The sequence below is a fragment of the Mycteria americana genome, chromosome 1 (genome assembly GCF_035582795.1).
Source record: "Mycteria americana isolate JAX WOST 10 ecotype Jacksonville Zoo and Gardens chromosome 1, USCA_MyAme_1.0, whole genome shotgun sequence".
NCBI lineage: Eukaryota > Metazoa > Chordata > Aves > Ciconiiformes > Ciconiidae > Mycteria > Mycteria americana.
In genome coordinates, this window is record NC_134365.1 from 67126388 (window position 1) to 67146694 (window position 20307).

The following is a 20307-nucleotide window of genomic DNA, read 5'->3' on the forward strand; positions in this document are numbered from 1 at the left end:
AAAAGACCGTAACTAACCAAACGTCTTTTCTTCCCCTTGCCTCCTTTTATTATAGTTTTAACATGTTTGGTTGAGGCACTTCAATACCACCTTGTTATCCCTCACAAGTATGGATCACAAAGCATTTGTATAAAACACACCAGAAGGTTGGGTATTACAGCATTATTGAACAAATATTGTTTATATAGTACTCCCAGCCTGGACATTTGTTTTTTTGCACTTCAGTAATATAGTTCTAAAAATGGAACTGAAATATTGAATTGGGGAAAAAAAATAGAACACCTATCTGGGAACAGCAAAAAAACCCGAAATAGTGATGAAAAGTTGGCAGTCTGAGGGTGTTCTCCAAGTTCTATGAGCAGCAAACAGAGTCTTCAATTTTCTTAATAGACCCTGTACTAGAATACAGAAATAACTTACACAGTATTTATGTGGAGAATGAGAAGGAATTCTCATATGACTGAGCCACAGGAACACCACTGGAAGAAGTGCAAGAGCCCATCTAACTGTGTAAAATTTACTGAGAAATATTTTGTAGTTAGTACCAAAATCCATCTAGAAAGAGGAAAAATTAAGACACTTCAATTGCTCAGAACACAAGGACGGTAGGAAATGAATCCCAAAATAACACAGGAGGGACAAAGGGGACATGGGAAACAGAAAACATTCAAAGCTAAATTAAGGATTATAAGCAGTTTCTAGTTCTACATACTCTAGAAAAGAAAGAATTAACTTGATGCACAAAAGTAGAAATAAATGAGAACTGAAGAAAGACACAAGCGCAAAACAATAAAAGGGTAGAGAAGAGATACAGAAGACAGGTGAGAAAAATAAACACCAAAAACTACTTAAAAAAGCATTTTTCTTCTCCTTGTTGAATATGTAAAAAGGTCATTTAATAAAAGCAACAGGCAAACTGGAAGGAAAATAAAAGCATAAATCAATTAACAGAGAGTTACAGAAATCTTAACTGGTAGCATTTGTTTCCTACAAAGAAAAATGGAGGTGCAACATTCAAAATTGTGAATATTATTCAAAGAAGTAAAAGTAAAGACTGCATATGCCAGTAGGTTACAAACATAACAGCTGTGTGGACAAATTTAAAGGCCACATAGCACTTAACCACATATATCTCAAGAAGCAAGATTGTTTCAAGGCACATTTCAAAAAACCATGGAAGCAAGCTACCAGCAGGAAAACTACCAGCTCTAAGGCCTTATTTGAGACATCTCCAGAAATCTGGTCTACAATAAACTAAACTTCAAATGAATAAAATAATAAAATTTAAATTATTTTAAGACTAATTACACAAAATACCATCTACAGAATTACCATGTCAGTAAAGACAATTAATTCTTCCAACAACCCTGACTAAAAAGAAAACAAAAAACCAAGATACAGCTTGCTAGACATTTTCTGTATTTTTTCCTGGAGTCTATAAAGGACTTTGTTTTGGCATGCTAAGAAATATCACACTAATTCAAGGGTTTTTATGAATATACTGAATACAGCACTGAATGGATATTAATACTGATGGGCAGACTGTTGAAGTCAAATGCATGTCAATACTGTCTTAACTTTCAGAATCTACTGTACACACTTACGAAAAAGTTAAGTACGACAAAGTTGTTTAAAGGGATGAAAATAAAAAAAAGCCACTTCAATGCATTTCATGAAGTGAAACAGAAACAAATACTTTATTAATTTTACATAGAAAAATGCCACACCTCTGCCTTGTACTTTCTGTTGCAGAACTACACTAAAACAAAAAAAAAAAACCAGTGTGCTTGTATGATTTTTAATGTAAAGGAGATTAAATGTCTTCATAAAGTGATGGACTCCTGTCAGCTACAAAAATAGCAAGTACCTAATATAGCTTACCAGTGCAAAGTCTCTCCCACGCAATTTGAGTATTTTAGATCTATTTTATAAAGCGGCTAATATAAAGTCAGTGAATCTATCTGATTTATATTGGTAAAACAGAATGACAGCTGGTTGCCTCACAACCAGTTCGACCCTGTAGTTGGCTTTGAGCAAACCTATTCCATGCTTCAGCAATGTGCAAGCTTTAAACACACAACTCATGTGTTTTAAGTCATATAATGAAATCCCTGACTGCAGAGTAGTTGGTATTACTGTCTTAGGTAGGCATGCTATTGTCAAGTAACATCACACATTGAATAAACACTGTTAATTTCACAGAAACAAAAAGAGAGATCCATTAACTTCAAGTTTTAGTTGTGCTTAACGCTTCATTTTCAATTCCCTTATGACTGCTGCAGTTCTGGTCACACATGTTCTGCTGCCAGAAGTTTTGCTGAAGAACAGCATCCCATTTGAGTAGAACTGAAAGGGTCTGAGCTATCTTCAAGCCCAGCAGCAGCATTATCGGGCTGAGACGCACACATAACTGTGACAGCCAACGAAGGCTGGCTTTGCCTCTCACCTTCATTCCCCATCATCAGCTAAGAAAGAGGTCCAAACGGCAGAAGAACTCGCAGCAAGCAAAAACGATCCACGCCTGCAAGATGCCGTTCCGCTACCACATCCCTTTTATTCAGCCCCCACTTCACGGCGGCTGTCAGAGAAGGGAAGCCACCGACTAGCCATGGCGGTCACGCTGAAGCACAGGGCCGGCAGCGGGGCCCCCGGCCCCCCGGGCGGGCGGCGCCACCCACACCCCCGGCGTGGGGGGCCGACGCGGGGCCACGGGAAAGGGAAGACAGGCCCTCCCGGCAGCCCTCGAGAGCTCCTCGGCCGCTCAAACCGCTACCGAGGAACGCGAAGGGGAGGGAGGGCGGTGGAAGAGGCATTCCCATTGCAAATAGTGAGGAGGCAGAGGAGCCCGGGGAAGGAACGGGGCGGGGGGGACGCGGGCAGCCGAGGGCGGCCGGAACGCCCGCCCCGGCCGCCCTCGGCTGCCCGCGTCCCCCCGTGCCCTTGGCGGAGGCGACCGCGGGTCAGCAGCACCGGAGGCGCGATGGACGCCTCGACTTTGCCCTCAGGGCGGTAAGGGCCCGCGCGGCCCGCTCCCCCACCCCGGCCGTGCCTGCCCCGCTGCCCCGCCTCGCCTCACCTGCGTGCCCACCACCACGATCTGCGGCAGCTGGATGATGTCGGCCCCCACCGTGTTGAACACATCCTGGAGCTTGTTAATCACGGGGATCAGCGCCTCCATAGCGGCGGAGGAGGGCAAGGGCCGGGGAAGGCGTCGGCGATGAATGGGCGCGACGGGCAACGGCTCCCGTCAACCGCCCCCTCCGCCTGCCGCCATTGGCGCCGGCCCCCGCGCACGGCGCGGCTCCCAGAAGGCTGTGCGCGCCCGCCGGGCGCAACGCCGCCGCAAGCGCCGCCAAGCATCATGGGAGTTGTAGTGCAGCGAGAAGCCCCGAGGAGGGCGGGCGCGGGCGCCCTCTCAGTCCGCGGCCCTTCCCGCCCGCGGAGGCGAAGTTGCTGCTTTCCGAGCGCCCGGGGGCCAGAAGCATTTGAAGATCAGACAGCGTAGTCGCCGTGGTCTTGCATTACAAGCCATTCCCGGGTTGTATTCTATCCTTTGGTACGATCAAGCTGATCCCCTTCGGGGATCACCAGCAGCGGCGCAGCCCGCGCGTTGAGGCGCCGTAGGCAGCCCATGTGGGGCAGGCAGGCCTCATCGCTGCCCTGGGTGGCTGCCGGAGGTAGTTTTTAGCAAGCAGCGTGAACCGGCAACGTTTATTCAAGGCACCGTGTTTTGAAAACCCTTGAAAAGCGGGAAACGAACAAACGTTTGCCCCCAATGCCCTCGCCACTGCTTCACTAAGTATGGTGTCGCTGCTGCCCAAATACCTCTAGAAAGGGGCGGAATGGCAAATTGCGAGGCCTTATCAGCATCTGGTCTCACAAAGCCAACTGAGGAGGAAAATAAAACTGCTGGGAGCAGGGAGGAAGCATTACGGAGGTGTCTTCACAGGGAGAAAAGAACTGGAGAGGATCTGGTCCTGCAAACTGCAGCAGAAAGAATGTTCTCCCACTTATGTTCATGTATCGAGAATTCTAATGGACAGATTTAACACTGCTGTATTTATTCTGTTTGTGGATATTTTTGTTTTTGCTGCGAGTCAACTAATCTCAAGCTGAAATTTGCTAACTCTAGTGTATAATAGTAGGTTTGGATGAGGTGTCTGGCAGGGCTTGGGAAGTGGGAAACTGTGTGAGACCTCATACTCAGCTGCATAGGAAAAGATAGAATGAAACCAGAGGATGACTTGTGATGCGAGATCACAACAAATAAGCTGCCTTATCTTTAAACGTCATTCCCTTGAGTGCATTTTCTCAAAGATAAATTATGAATATGCTAGCACCGAATTGAATTCTGGCTTTGTCCTTTCTTGTAAACCAACAGATTAAAAGTGCTTCCAAAAATTTCAAGTTCTTATTCTACACAAGTTAGTTTTTCCTCATCTTCATGTCTTGAAACCCTCAAATGTTGAAGGAAAGAACACACAAAGGACATACATTCTTGTCTATTATCTTTACAACAAGGTTTCTCATTCGTGCCCAGGAAATTTCACACTGCTTGTGAGAGGACTACTATTTCATGATAAAAGCATAAAGATGGCTAAGCAAATTGAAACTCAAAAATTAGTGTATTCAGCACAGAGAGAAACAGTTAACACATGTAAAACTTTGTGAAGAAGGTCCTGAATGACCTGTTGGTGAGGGGTTCTTGTTACAGCCATACAGGCATGATTTTCCAGCAGTTTCACATTAGCTTTCAGTGTGCTGGAGCTGATCGCTCTCAGAGATCATTAATACCAGGATGCCATTTGGCACCTGCCTCTCCTGCTTCCAGGACAATAGCGAACGTTCCCCGCATTGTACACCTGACACAGTAAATACTCTTTCTAAAGGGTTTGCCATTCCCTGTCTAGCATGGAGCCTCATCTCCTCTCCTTCCTTGAGTCCCTGGAAGGAAAAGAAAAGAAAGAAGAAAAAAAAAAAGCATGCACCCCTGTTGCACAGGAATAGATGCTGCTGGCACCTAAAGTAGATAGAGAACACCAGCTTATTTCTCTATGGGAATCTCTTTTCTCCTGCAGCTTTCATTTTGCCATATGACCTCATGGCCACCACTGTGAAATGGAGCAAGTGCAACCTGTTTTATATTTTAATTTAGGCCAGAAGTGGGACATCTCAGAGAGAATGTAGAACTGGAAAAGTGTCAGAGAGGGACAACAAGGATGATGAAAGGGTGTGGAACAGCTTCAATATTAAGACCAACTAAGTAAGATAGGAGTCTTCACTCTACAAAAGAAACGGCAAGGGGTAGGGAGTATTAGAGGTCTGTGTAATCGTTAGCAGCCTGGAGTTGGTCGAAGAGCATCAGATTTGTTTACTCTCCCTTCCAATACATGTATTTGGGGAGCATCTAATGAAACTAGAAGGAGCCAGGTCAGAACAAAACAAAGACAATAGCCCCTCATGGGTGGGTTGTTGAGCTCCTTGCCAAAGGATGTTGTACACAGTAAAAGTTTAAATGGATTCAGATGGGGTTTAAAGAAGAGAAATGTATTGCATGTAAATAAATAGCTATGTAGGAATCAAATCTAGCTTTGGATGTTTCTGAGCTGACAATGGTTGGAAGCTGGGAGAGTATCATGCAGAAGCACTGTGTGTGCTTGCCCTTTAGTCTGTCCCAGTATGGCTATTCTTAGAATTCTATCAGTATATTTCAAGAAGCACACAGAGAAAATATCAGTTGCTGAACCAAGTTGAGATAACCTAGCCTGCCCAGCAGAGATATTGAAAGGCCTGTCAAGGGCAGGATACCCAAATGGAGAAGCATAGCGCAGAAGTGAATTAATGAAGGAAAGCAAGAAGAAAGGACTAAAGAAGATACAAGATGAGGAAACATCAGAATGCAAAGTTTAACATGTTGTACATTTCTGGCTAAAAAGTGGGAGCCAGAAATGCCTGTGCTATGAAGTGTCATGTCCTGCGCCAACTTACAAAATCCAGCACTTACCTCAGCGCAGCTGAGGACTGTGCCAAAGCAAGAAACATTATAAACAAGCAATGGTCATCTGTAGCTTTAACTCTAACTTTCCATGGCTGACCTGTATTGTACTGAGCAAGAAACTCAAAGATCTGATAAAAGGCAGTAGTAGTCAGACTGGTTATTTACTAAAAGTTAATTGACATGAGGAAACAGGAACTGCCACACTGAATCTGACCTGATAATCAATCTACCTGAGACTCTCATCTCTAAAGAGTCCAGCACCAGCGCTCTGGGGAAAATATAAAAATGCAGTAATAAGATATTCTGATCCCCAAACTATGTATTAAATAATTTTGATATCACTGTAAGATTTGAAGCAGACAGTTCAATATTTCTTCTGTTTTATGTTACTGGAAACTAGATTGCTTTATTTACCATATAATAGTTTTTTTGTCCCATCATGCTAAACTTTTGACTCCAATGACATCCTGTGAGAGTAAATTTCATGATCTAATTATGCATAGTGCAAAAAATCAATTTGGCATCAGTTTTACATTTGTCATCTTCTGATTTCATTATAAGCCTCCTTGTTTTTATGTTTGAAGTCAGGAGAACAAAATTTCCAGTCTTTCTTCTCATGATATGAATTTCTTTACAGTTTTGCATCATCATCTGCTTCCATTTTTGCTCAGACGGCTGGAGTCTCTTTATATTGACATACTGACAGTAGTGGACAAGTCATTTGCCATTTAATTAATTTATGCCAGACGAGGAGACCACAAACTAGCACCTCAGTAAAGCATATTTCCTTGCCTAGAAATATTGTATTTGTCTAGAAAAGAAATATTTGATTACCATACAGAAATGTATCAAGTATAACATAACATTTGTGCTGCATAGATCGTCATACTACTACTGCACAAACACTATTAGCAAAATACTTTTGTAAATTATTCCTTGGTAATGTCACCTTTTGGAACCATGTAATACAGCAATTATGTGGGTCTGGCAGAGCCTGGTTTTTATGCGAAGCCAAATTGAATGGTGTTTTTGTATTCTCCAGAGCAACCTCATCACAGATGTAACTATAACACTTTCTCATGGCACTAATACCAGACATCTGCACAGCAAACATGATTAGAAGCTGAGATAAATAAATTCCTGAAATCCCTTGACGGAATGACCCTTCATTTGGATGTTCTACACAGATTTTCCAAGATGATGGATTCTAAAACTTGGTCTTTTTCCAGAATAGACAGAAATCGGAGGTTTTGAATCCATAGTCCAGGGGTTCTGCTGAATTGGCAAAGCAAGCTCTCCTATACGCTTCGGCTAGCTGTAAGAAGGTGATAGGAAGTGCTGATAGGAATCCCCGAGTTATGCGTTACCTGTGCCAAGACCCAGTCTCTGACAAAACAAAATAATCTTGGGGCAGGGTTGCAACTTTGCTGGACAATATGACAAACTAAACAACTGAGAGTTCCTTGTATTCTCTCACTGTATTCACAGGGATATTATTTAACTAAATCATTGAATATTTGGGGTGTCACAGCCTCTCGTAAAACATGCTTGCAGAACTGAAAGCAGGTGTCAAGTTAGGGAAGGGGCAGGGCACAGAGGGTAAGAGCCACAGGGCAAACACAGCAGTTGAAGTTCATCAATCAGTAACAAAGCCCAAGCATTCTGATAAGTGTTTGTAAGACATCAGCATTTCTGACAAGGCCAATAGAGGTAAAGGCTTTGGCTGGAGATGAAAATAATCTCTGTATCGTTCTGAACTGCTGTACAACAGTGCTCCCCCGGCCCCCCCGCCACTGGGGCAGTCAGACTTCTTGGAATACCAAACACAATAGTAACAGTTGCTTCAGTGAATGATTTTCACCACTCCAGTGAAGGTGCATTACTGAATTTGTCATTGGCCAGGCATTGATTGGTGATATGAAGTGCGTAGTGCTGAGTTGGTAACCTCTTAACTTCTAAACAGCAGATTTCTGGTTTCCTCATGCATTTGATGAGCTCGCCAACAATCAACCTCAACATCCGTTCCAGGACTTGGTTAGTCAAAGGATGGATGATATAAATAAGCTGTTTCTCACTTTCATTATGCAGTCTAGTGTAGGAAATTTGGTATTTTGGTGTTTCCCCACATCATTGTAGATGCTTTAATTCTATCTTTTTGATAGAAGGCTTTTGCTTCTTTTGTATACCGTGTGCTACTGAACAAACAGAGGAATCAACAGGTGGTGGTGTGAAACCCAAGGAATTCTTCCCTAGAATTTTTGTCAACTTAAGTCAAGCAATCTCATGGACCACATATTGTCTAATGGATCTTGAAAAGTGATTTTAACTACAGAAACACCCACTGGGTAAATTTCTCATGGAGTCTGCTAGTGCATTCTTAAAGCAATGCCAATCAATAACAATAAATTCAAAAGAAAATATGAAATAATTGCTGCTTGTGTAAGGATGGTTTGCAGTCCAATTTTAAGATGAAGACCTTTCACTTTAAAGGACCAAGGTTTTGGGAATAAAGGCAATAACCTCCTGTCTGCTATCAAGAAAGTAACTTTTTATTGGAAAACAAAATGCATGCTTAGTTAGCATTCAGCTGAGGCAATATAACTAGAAAGGAAAAGAAAAAAACTTACCCCAACCAAGGAAGTAGGAAGCAGCGAACAGCAAACTTGCTGGCATCCAGGCAGAATTGAGTTTGTATCTTCTACTTCTGGATCTAATATTTTAAATAAGGCTATCTCCTGTGTTCTTTTTAAGATAAAATAGTATGCCAAGAGGAGCATTTTTTATTTTTTATTTTTATAATAAATGTTTTCTGGCGCATACTGCTTTTTATAGTATGATTGGCACAATTTTAAGTTTCAATTGGAAAGATAACAATCGAACATATGACTTACAACATCACAGACTGTGTATAAGACTAATGGATACTTCAAGTGCATCTATCTTAAGCTTTTTAGTTCAGGTCAGGGTTGCAGTTCTGGAGCGGACACTTGATGTCTTACCCACCATGCTTTGCTTAGCATCACGGAGTTGTCTTGGAGCGCGTGAATGCGAGTCTTTTCAAGTGAAACAGAACTGCAAGATGCACTTCAGCCACTAAAGAGCATTCAGTTAATAGGACCAGCTTAGTGCTAGTCTGCAACCAAATTCCAAAATACAACATAAGCAAGGTAGGTCTTTTGTAAATGCTGCGTCCCAAAGCCTTGAGCTGAAAGATTTGCATTCCCTTTTGCAAGCCAAAAAACGTGCAAGTAAGGCAGAACAGGCAAAGCAGGTAGTTCTACATAGCTAGGCAATAGGTCTAAACAGAATTATGGTTGAAATCTTATCTTCTTCCATCATGGGGTCATTTCATTTAATTTCACACTGTGGGAAGGCTCCTCCATTCAGTAGCGATCAGAGTCCAAACCCCATTTCCCTGAAGCAGGGACCCTTACCTTGAGTTTGGAAGAATGAGTTGGGCATACTATGTTAAAATATGCTCAGAAGAAAACACAGATTTGGTGGTTGAAATTCTTGATGAATTCTTTTGATAAGATCCTGATGGTTGGAGGCTACAAGTTCTGACTAGTGATAAGAATAATTAAAAAAAAAAAACAACCAAAACCCTACAGAGTGAAGCTAACAACTGGAACACTTACCAGGGTATGTGATAGATTCTTCATAACTTAAGACTTTAAATCAGGGAAAGTAATTTGAAAAATATACTGTAATGCAAAGAAACCTATCAGTTTGAAACAGAGAGCAGGTAGCGCATCCTGCTCATGACACCAGAGCGTTATGGTTTTGAGATCGAAACAGAAACTAGCAACACAGACATGGGGTAGACCTCAAGCAAATAAATGCAGCCAGGTGTGTCCTGATTTACCACATGAACCGGGTCTGATGACGTTTAATATTGTCATAGCTGCCTAGTGCACAGGTCCAAGGAGGCAGAGGGTGAGAGGCTCCAAGACAAAAAGGTCACAATCATAAGGATCCCTCCTCTTGTCATTAGAGACACCACAGGAGCCTCCAGAGCAATTTCTTTAAATCAAACAAGCTCCAAGTATTGCGTTTACCAAAGACAGGCATGCCACTTCTCTCATGTCAGGAAGCTCATACAATGCCAAGAACAATTCTGTGGTAATGAGGCAGGGTTAGTCAGGCTCTTGGAGAGCCAGAGGAGATGATGCCTACCACTTACTTACCAGCCCTGTACTTGATGGGCTCCTGGACAATTGGCTACTGAGTAGAAATACCAGTGCTTATTAAGCCTGCTAATATAAAGGAATTGAGTAGGAGCTGTGATTACAGATTCCCTGTAGTTTGAATTTTATAATTGTGTTTTCTTATTAAAGCACATTTTAGGGTAAATTCTGTTATTTTTGTCTCCATGTAGAAGGCATTGCATTGTGTTTAATGAGGAAAATAATGGTTTTGGAACAGAGTTAATCACAGGGGGGAAAAATAATCAGAAAAATTAGTGGAAAAAATTATGTAAATAGAGAGGGAAGCATTACTTTCTGTGGTTCATCAGTGCTTATTTCAAATACTAATTTGTTTACTGTGTTTGCAAAGAGAAGAAAAAGTGGAAACTGAACAAAATTCTTGTACTCAACTCCTTCCAGACAGGAACTAACAAGTAATACAGTAATTTTTCCCTCTATATTTTGGGGGGAGTCTTCTCTGCAACATTGTGCCCACCTGCAGAAGAATACCAAGAATAAATCAGATACAATCAAAACAGGTCTACTGTGTACATATGATGGAGATTGGAGGCAACTGCAGATGGTTCTGTCTGTTAAAGGATACTTAGAAAAGGAGTAGCTGCAGTTTAAGTGGCACTTCCATAAACTGAATATGTGCTTAGCTAGCAATTAAAGAATCAAAGTTGCCTATGCTTAGGGTCACGATCCAGCTAATTACCTGATCATTTTTGCTTCACAGCACCACTTGAATTCAGTGCACAAGAGATTACACTGAGCAGCTGCTCAATGTTTTGTTTCGTCCTTTTGTTCAGAGCAGTGCTTGAGTAATGGTAAGAAAGACATGGGGCTACACTGAACACGCTCCTTTCTTTCTGCAGTTTTCTATGGGGGTGGCAACGCAGAAGCCTGTAAAGTACTCTCATAACGTCCTGGTCACATGAGAGAACATTAGTATTCCCATTATAGAAATCTGGATCTAAATTGTGAAGGACTGCATCTTTTCTCTTCTCAGTCCAAGATGTCATAGCATTATATACAGCCCTTTACATATTCAGAATATATCTTCCACCAACTTAGCAGTACTTGTGAGTAGGCAGCACTTCAGCAGCAGATCGGTCCTTACAGTTATTTGCACAATTGGAAATGGAGTTTAAAGATTTCAGCAGCAGAGAAAGTAAACAGTAGGTGAACCAAAAAAAAGTCAACCAGCAATGCTTATTTAATGATGCTTTTAATTTTACAGGATACAAATTTCTTTTCTTTTTAGGTACTCAACAGGAATTAAAGTGCTTAATTTTTACAATTCTCCACCCACCTTATGACCAAATATACATATATTACAGAAAATATATACAATATCTGCAAATTTTTTACATTCATATATTTCTTGACCATAAAAATGACCACTTACATTTGCACAACTTACAACAGCATTTATATTTCATCTTTTTAATATTCTTCACTTTATTGCAAAACCAGAACAAATTTACACCTCTTCCAAATATTAGTATTTTGTTTAAAAAGTGTTTTCTTAATTAAAACCAGAAATGTTTCCATAATGAAGGGGAATTACAGTGAGTAGCCTATAATTCTGATATCAAACATTATAGCTGATCCAGCTCCCACTAAAATTAATGTATTAAATCTGCCTTGAGGGCTGCAGAATACAGAACATGCTAATAGAAAAAAAAACAATACTGCTATTGCAAACTGTTCCCTATATGCAACAAATCTGGCTTCTTTCTTAAAAATACTAGGGCACATACATGCAAAAATGCTTTGACACAGTTCCCCCCTTTTCTGAATGTTTTCACCATAAATAGTTAATGAGTCTACAAGGATGAACTATAAACTGAAGAAGGCTGGTGTTATGCAGTGGCTGAAAACATGTTTTATTCAAAGAAATCTGCTTGAAGATTTTAGTAGAGAAAAACCACATTCTACATTCACTTGTGCTAGGAAGAGGTGAAAGCAAAATGCCATAGTTGAGTCTGGGAAGAAATTTAATCATGAGGTTTTAAAGGAAGCAGATTGAATGCCTTACTGAATTTAGTGTGTTTTGGTTTTTTGTTGGTGTTTTGTTATTTTTTTTAAATTAGGCTGAAATAGTAAACATGCCACAAAAGGAGATCTACTTCTGTCGATTGTTTCTTCTGAAAAGCATACTCAACAGTCAATATACATTATATTTTGAATGCAGCACAGTGTATTTTTTGATTGTAAAATACTGCTTGAAAACACATCATCTGAATAATAGTCTCAAATATATAAATACACATATATACATACACACACATACATATGTGTATGTGTATATATACACACATATACAATCATTAATTACTGTTATGTTCTGTTAAAGGAAAAGGATTTAGGAAACAATCTGAGTAGCAGATTAAAACTCCTGTCCAAGGAACATACTTCACTGCTGTCCCATGGGTCAGAACCAGCTAGGTAAATCCCTCATACCAATAGGGCCACAGACTAGACAAAAAAAAACCCAACATACCTCCATATATTTAATTTCAGATTTCAAGTAACAGTACACCACAGACTAAGAATGATGCCCATTTCACCAATGGATTTATCTTAAGGATAGTCAATTCTGCCACAGAATTATTTCTCTTCAATCATTTATTCTTGGATTATATATTTCCATCTGTTTACATCCACCCCTACATCAATTTTCTCCAACTGAAACCCATCTGAAGTTCAGCTGAGCACTGTGATTCCAGATGAGACATAGTAAGTCAGCAGCTCTCAAACTGGTGAAATCTTGATTTTCCGCCAAGTGTCTTTATATAGTGTAAGGCAGATTCTACATGAATTTAAATCGCTGAAGGTATAATAGCTTCAGCAGGTCTATGCCAGTTTACACCAGCTAAAGATCTCTAAATAGATTTATGGAGAAAGCTCCTTTTTTATTGCTTAGAATTATTTCTATATGGAATGTTTATTCCTTTCTTGAAAGCCTTTCCTTCAGTATAAGGAACCACTACCCTCTGTTAATTTTATTTAATCTTGTCTTGAAATGAAAAGCTGACCAGTTTTTATACTAGCTATGTGGTTGGATGTAGGTTTAAGAGAAACCAACAAACCCAACGAACCTATCCAAGTGTTTCCACATCTTTCCCACTTATTTTTATATATACATATATATACACATTTTTTTTCCTCCTGATGGACTCCACTTGGAACTCTTTAGAGCACACTTCTGTAACCTCATCTAAAATTTACTCAGGTGGTAGCATATTTATTCTACATTTAATCAGTGCCTTGGCTTCATCCATAACTTAAAAATATGAAGAATAAAAATCCTCTTTTCCATTAAAGGGACTTAGAATCTTTGAGGAGATTTATAAAGCACTTTGAGATGGTTTTGCATAAAAAGGTGCCACTATATATTACATGCAACTAAAGTGGTTTAATAGTCTACTCTAAATAGAAAAGAATGTTTTCTATTCTCAGAATCTATTTTGCACATAAAAATTAAATACATTTTGGAATAAACAAAACTACTCAGTGTAAAGGGATCTGAAAGTACTAGATGCTATAGATTTTACAGCAGCTCTTCAACCAAAGCAGGAGTACCTGATACCAGAAAACAATTTGTAGAGGATCTGGAAGAATGGTGCAGACATGCAGATGTCACAATACACTATTTTTCCATGATAGGGGAAAAATAGTAAGTCATTTTGAAGAATATATTAATATGTTCCAAACAAATGTCGTGATAAAATTAAGCCATCGTTCTGATTGAACACAGGTAAAAACGCACAAAATAACTTTTGATTTGCTTTAAATTGCACAGAAGACTGATCACTTTTAAAGTGAGAAATAAGCATTTCTTGAACACAAGAATCACAAAGCTTAAATAATTCAGCAGAGCCATTCACATACATTCATGTATTATGAATGAATGCTTAGTTATAGTTTATTCCTTACACACACAGCTTTATACTAATACATTAATGCCCTTTTTTTTTTTTTTTTAAAAAGAATTTAACAGCTGAAATGGCAACAGCCTATACCTTGTTAGAATGATGGTTTTAATTTGCCTGCTTTGGTCATGATATTTAAGCCACAGCAGTTGCTACTTTGAATTCGTTCCTCTGTGGTCATAATTTACAATTTAAAGTTAAAGAAAAGGTTTTGGATTCTATAAGGGGGGCTTGTCTGTGGAGAATGGAGTAAAACAGTTAGGGTGGTTAAATCTAGAAGCAACTTCTCCGTCTTTAATATTGGTACATACTTTTCCTACAAAATACGCACAGAACCATACATTTGAGTGCCAAGACATCCTGACTCAGAAGAGAACAATTCCAATCAAGCAACTGATTATGAGAACATGAAATAGGTTTCATTAGGGTTAATAAAATATCCCACACTATATAAGCTTTAATGGCTGAGAGCAAACATGAGGCTAACATCCAAATAAGTAAACTCCCAATGCTAACTTCATTTAAAAATTGTTTATGCCCAAATGCAGGGCTTTGTCTGGGAGATGCTGAAATCATTCAAGCAGCTTCAGATACTCAGTACCACTGTAACAACAAGGCAGCCCAGAAATTGCTGCTTCTAATAATTTCCCTAATCATTTAGCTGGAATAGGTCTTCCTACTTGGCTCAGAATTAACTTTGCAGGAGCTTAGAAAACAGAATGTACTGCATGATTACAGTCATACCATCATATTTTCAGAATAGCTCAGTCTGTCTTATCTGGGGACTCCTTTAAGGCAACTTCCCCCCTTACACTCAACAACTTGAACATGGGAAACAATGGTTTTGTACATTAGGATGTGGTAGGACGACCCTCCAGATCCCACAATTGCACTTGAGACTCTTTTAGAAGATAGCCACTTTCAGGAGATGACCATGAAAGAAAGTTAGCCATGGAGAGTTCTTCTTGCTTACCTGAATGTTCCCCCATCCCTCACCAAGGTATACACAAGATGACATGTACTAGCTAGGGAGACCCAGGCAAAGATTTGATGGTACTCACCAATGTGAATCAAAACAGGCTTGAGCTGCCCATAAATAAATACAGCTGACAGTAGAAATAACTTAAAATCTCTTAGAAAATTACAGAAGAGCTTGCACATCAGATAAAAGTAATACTAGGGTTACACGCAGAATAATTTGGACACATGGAGCACCCAAGGAACAATTCAGAACTGACACGCACAAAGTCAGTTGTAGAGTTAGTACTCTACAATGCCATGTCCTGATAATTACTAACACTAGTGTAAAGCTTTGAAGTCTAAAGGCCATGGTAGATTTTGGATTTGTGCAGGTGAGAGCAAAATCCAGCCCACTAATATTCAGTTGCATGACATTCTTCTTATGAAAGAATGATAGACACTGTGTACTCATGTGCGCTTGACACTAAAAACAGAGGTTACTTTAACAATCCTTCGTTACATGCTAAATAAGTATTTTTTTCCCCTATAGTGTTGCAAAAAAAGAGTCAAGTGGGAGTTCAGCAAATACTTTCTCTGGGAATCTCATTATAAAAAAGCAACAATTTAAATCTGCCCTCATGTTGCTAACAAAACTTGACTTGAACCTGAGCTCTTCAGCTTGACATGATTTAAAACACAGATTGCAGTTATATTGAGAAGTAAGACTCCTGAATGTTCTTATGACAAGTTGATTGTAGAAGTTACGTATTTTCCTTCCTTTGAGGGGTCAGAAAAGGAAAGATGGCAATTATTTTAATTGTCTACTTGATAGTAAATCACTACCTCTGAATTTGTCATATTTCATCCAAGGATGTTGCAGTAAAAATTTTAGGGAGGTCATTTGCCTCTATGTATATAAACCCTAACAGGAATGGAAGTTCATAAGGGACTTAATGCTGTAGAGCCCACAAGTCCTTATTCCCGTAAGCAGAAAGCAAATAATGTCAGTTAATGCAACTTGAGATTTGCAGGCTCAGACCTCACACTAGATTCATAAAAAGTAGGTGCCACTTTACAACAATAACCCTTGAAGATTGTTGTCATAAATAAGTATTACAGTATCTAATCTTCTGCAAAAATTAAAAGATTTAAGTTCAAAGTGTTCTTTTGTTCCAACAGCCATAATAGAAAAAATACATGTTCCCAGAAGGTTACTAGAATCTGTTGCTTTTCTCAGACCACATACTGCATTTTAGTAATGAACTACTGCACTCTTAAAAGATAACAGTGATATGACACTGAAGAAAAGCGACTACTCTTTTAAACACAGCTGTAACTTATTTGTCCATTGCATGCCACTTACATTACTGCTATTTTTTTAATGCATAAAAATATCAAGATCATTAAGTGTCAGCTATTAAAACAAATCACTGAACAGTATTTGTTAATTTAGGACTGTGTTTAATTTCAAATAGAAAACATGCTTTTTAAATAAATTATTCACTAATAGGAACCCAGTATCATGAAATCAAAGCAAAAATCAAGTATTGTACATTTTTAATACTGTACATATATATTGTTTTCTCATATTTTAGGTATTCATTTTTAGATTGAAAAATCATTAGATTGCTTCCTTGATAAATTGAAACTTCAAAAGCCAATATACCTGTGAAAGCAATTTGCATTAATTAAAAAGAGACAAGTGAATACAACGTATGTACAGATCTGTGGAATTCAATCTATAACCTACATACATTAAACCAAACTGTCCCTGCATATTTGACTACAGATCTATTTTGGCAATGTGGAGGTATATCTTTTATCCTGTTGCAAGTCCTAACATGTAAGTAGGAAGCCTCAATATTTGCATTCGTAATGAAAGTAGCAAACGTTAACCGGAGAGCAACTGGATTTTCAAAAAAATTTGCATCACGACAAACAAGTAGTACAGTAGAGTTAGTTAAGTATTTTTAATAGCATTCACATTTTTTTAAAAAGTCTCTGAAATGGACCTGTACATCACTTTTATTGACAGAACATAAATATAAGAAAAAGATCCCTAAAAAGACCAGAATTTTTCCCAAACATAAAGTGCTAAGACGTGTACGGTAGTAAGAAGTTTCTTCTGTCTTTTTTTTTTTTTCTTGATTGAGCAAAGAAAGGTTAACACAAATGTTAACCACAAATTCAATTGAAATCTTTTAAAAATACCATGTGTTCTTGAGCTTCAGCATTCAGATGTTTTAGAAGATTCAGATTGGTCTTCTAAATTCACTTGCAGTGCATTTTGACATTCTGGTGTCTCACCTTTGACAGCTAAATGGATAACTTTTAGCCATTTCTGTTTGAGTTCCTCATTGTCCGCAGCAAAGCTGTGCACAGACTTAGACTGGGTCAGTTTGAAGCTGTGCGGGAGGTCAGCACTTCTTGGAGTGTCATCTACTGTATAGCCCAGAAGTGGAATTGTAGCCAGAGCTTTCACATCCTAAGAAGAAGGAAAAGTTCTTGATTAAGAACAGCCAGCTAATCTGCCTGCTACCTCTCATTTACTATACAGGTTAGTAAAAAACATTGGGTCTTTCCTCCATTCCCAAGCTATTTGACTTCTCTTCCTCAGATGTCAGTGACAATAATTACTAAAATATTTTCTATTTTCTCTGTACATACCTGTGGAGCACCATACATGTACAGCACGAGAGCTTCCTGTTTAGGTATAACACACCATGCTTTCTGCCAGGGCTTTGATTTTTCCATGTACTGAAGAAAGCTACATATGACACTATTTCCAGAGACTTCCGCAGCTTCAATCTAGGAGATAGTATAAAGCATAAAAAGGAAAATAAACTTTCCTTAAATAAAGACAGAAAAGCAGAAATTCATCACCATTCATATCACATCTTGGATAGCATCTTCAAAAGAGCTTGAGCAAATACCTAAGATCATGAAGGACTGGATTTATGGAGAATATTTATATATTACATACAATCACAACATGTACTCCCTTAACATGTGTAATCTGTTCCTTCTTTCATCAGTAATTTTGGATTATACCCTTCTATATCACTCTAAATTTCATTTTGCCACCACAGCTAGCCTTTCTCTGTATCTTAGTATCTACAGCAATATCTGATTTCTACAATAACATTATGTTAGGCATTCAAGTGCTACTAACTATCCAATATGACAACTACTCTATTTTGGCAGTCAAAATATTATGACAGGATCAGATGCAAACACATTTCTAAGAATAACATAAGAATGCAAGCACTAATCCTAGAGAAAAGATTAAGTGAATTGCTTAAAATCTGAAGACAGTGACATGTTACTCGGGTTAAATAGTGATCCTGAGAGGAACAGAAAGAACACAAAATGATGATGTGTTAAAATTTCCTTGCATCAAGTTTTTTCCTCTCCCAGTAGCGGATGCTGCAACATGGTACCAACCACGCTGTTGCCATGAGATCCTGCATGCAGACAGACATTTCTAAGAGACAGTAGCTCCTTCAGCTACCTTAAAAAAGCCACCATGCCAAGAAACAGCAGTCTCTTGACTATAAGGTAAGCTAGTGGAGTTCTGTGCTCCTTACTCTTTCTCATTTAAGAGACTGTAGTTAAGAGAGTGTAGTCAAGCCAACATGAATTACGAACTGTATATGGAATTACAATCTGTATCTTATTTTTGTCTTCTTTTTCTGTTGGTATTTAGCTCAAGGGTCAATCCTTCTCTACTACATCCCAAGATAAACATATGTCTTGACAAAGTTAGGTTGATATTTCTCCAATATATGTCAGGCATTTTAAAAGGCCTATAAAGGGGGATTTAAGAAATCTGAAGGTTAATTGCAACTGTAAAATGCCTATTTCTCCCCCAATCATAAGAGAAACATGGGTCTTTATTGTCTGATTGAGACCTTGAATTTATAGATTCCAAAAGCTGAGAGCAACTTGATAACATTAAAGGTACATTGTATACACTGATCAAAACAGTATCTTACTACTCAGACTCTGACTAGCAAAATTCTCCCCCATTCCCCTCTCCTCCATCCCCAGTTTTTTTTCAGTTCGGGTATATGTTTTCAAGAATCATTGTAGTAGCAGTGGGTTTTGTTGCTATCACAGCTTAAATGCAGAAGAAAACTGAAGATTTATGAGGAAAGGTAATGTTTTATCACATTAGCTGATGTAACTGGGAAGAAGCAAACAAGCTAAGGTTCATAATTCCCCCTTTAAAAAAAAAAGTTCTAAGAAACAAAGTAGCATTGTAAAAGAAGAATGGCAAAAACCAGTATCTATTGGATGGGATGAATTTGGTCCACATACTTTTTATTTCTCAAACAGAACATAGCCCTGCAAGAATGCTACCATTTTTCACCTGCTCATTAGCTGAAACTGTTTGCAACTATAAACATATAGTATTTTTAAAATGACATACCTCCAAGATGCCTTTCTTCTTCTTTTCTTCACTGTCTGTACAACCCATTATAACATGATAGCAGTCCTTACAGACTTTGTTCAATTTATTGCCATCATATTCGAGATGTGCCTTATAATCAGAACATTTCCAGCAAACCACCTTAGAAACAAAAAAGATAAGCAAACATACAAAATTTAAGTATTTATAAAACTTCATGGAAACAGAATTTAATTTAAAATCAACAGTTATGTCTAATTAGTAATATTTTGTTTAATTATACAGAACAAGAAAGATAATTGCTCTACGCTGCTGTTATGTCAACTGTAACTTAATTGAAAATAATGATTTTTCCAAATTTGTGCCACTGCTGCTCAACTAGAAGTACTTTTTACTATTTACCTGGTGGGAACTTTGTATAAAATCACATTAGGCTTTCAATTATATCTGTAGGTTAAAGTTAGGAATAGAATCAGAATATAGCACAAACCACGCTGCAGGTAGAAAATCCTCCAGTTTCTTTAGATGCCAATCTGAAAAGGTACACTTAGCCATTTTGTTTTCTACATAACCTCAGAAATGTACAACTGAGATGCATTTTAATGATTAAAAAATTAATAAAAATCAGAAATGGTTAATTTTTTAACCTAAGAAATATTAAATTTACAGTTTCAGAATCTGTTCATGAGTACACAGAATACATAAGCCAATGTCACACATTGTCTTTTCTTTTGTCTTCTGTCTTTTCACAAAATATATAGAGAAAACGGAAATGCAAGAAGAGCTGAGAGAAGTTCTTTCATTAGAAAT

General features: G+C 38.6%; 2 protein-coding genes across 6 annotated transcripts in view; both read right to left on the reverse strand.

The window, feature by feature from the left end:
- DNM1L (dynamin 1 like) overlaps positions 1 to 3312 on the reverse strand; it is a 39877-nt gene extending 36565 nt beyond the window's left edge. For 2 of the 4 annotated variants that reach the window (XM_075503701.1, XM_075503711.1), the window contains exon 1: positions 3077 to 3311. In XM_075503701.1, the coding sequence (XP_075359816.1) occupies positions 3077 to 3178 (102 nt within the window). In that variant the 5' untranslated portion in view covers positions 3179 to 3311. Of the gene's footprint in view, positions 1 to 3076 lie in introns of all 4 variants that reach the window. The other 2 variants (XM_075503700.1, XM_075503720.1) reach the window with 2 other exon arrangements.
- An 8620-nt stretch (positions 3313 to 11932) lies between these two features.
- Positions 11933 to 20307, reverse strand: part of FGD4 (FYVE, RhoGEF and PH domain containing 4) — a 116996-nt gene continuing 108621 nt past the window's right edge. For both annotated transcript variants that reach the window (XM_075503818.1, XM_075503826.1), the window contains exons 15-18: positions 19519 to 19659; positions 17754 to 17894; positions 17394 to 17571; positions 11933 to 15863 (exon numbers count right to left, since the gene is read on the reverse strand). In XM_075503818.1, coding sequence (XP_075359933.1) covers positions 15631 to 15863; positions 17394 to 17571; positions 17754 to 17894; positions 19519 to 19659 — 693 coding nt within the window. In that variant the 3' untranslated portion in view covers positions 11933 to 15630. The remainder of the gene's footprint in view (positions 15864 to 17393; positions 17572 to 17753; positions 17895 to 19518; positions 19660 to 20307) is intronic.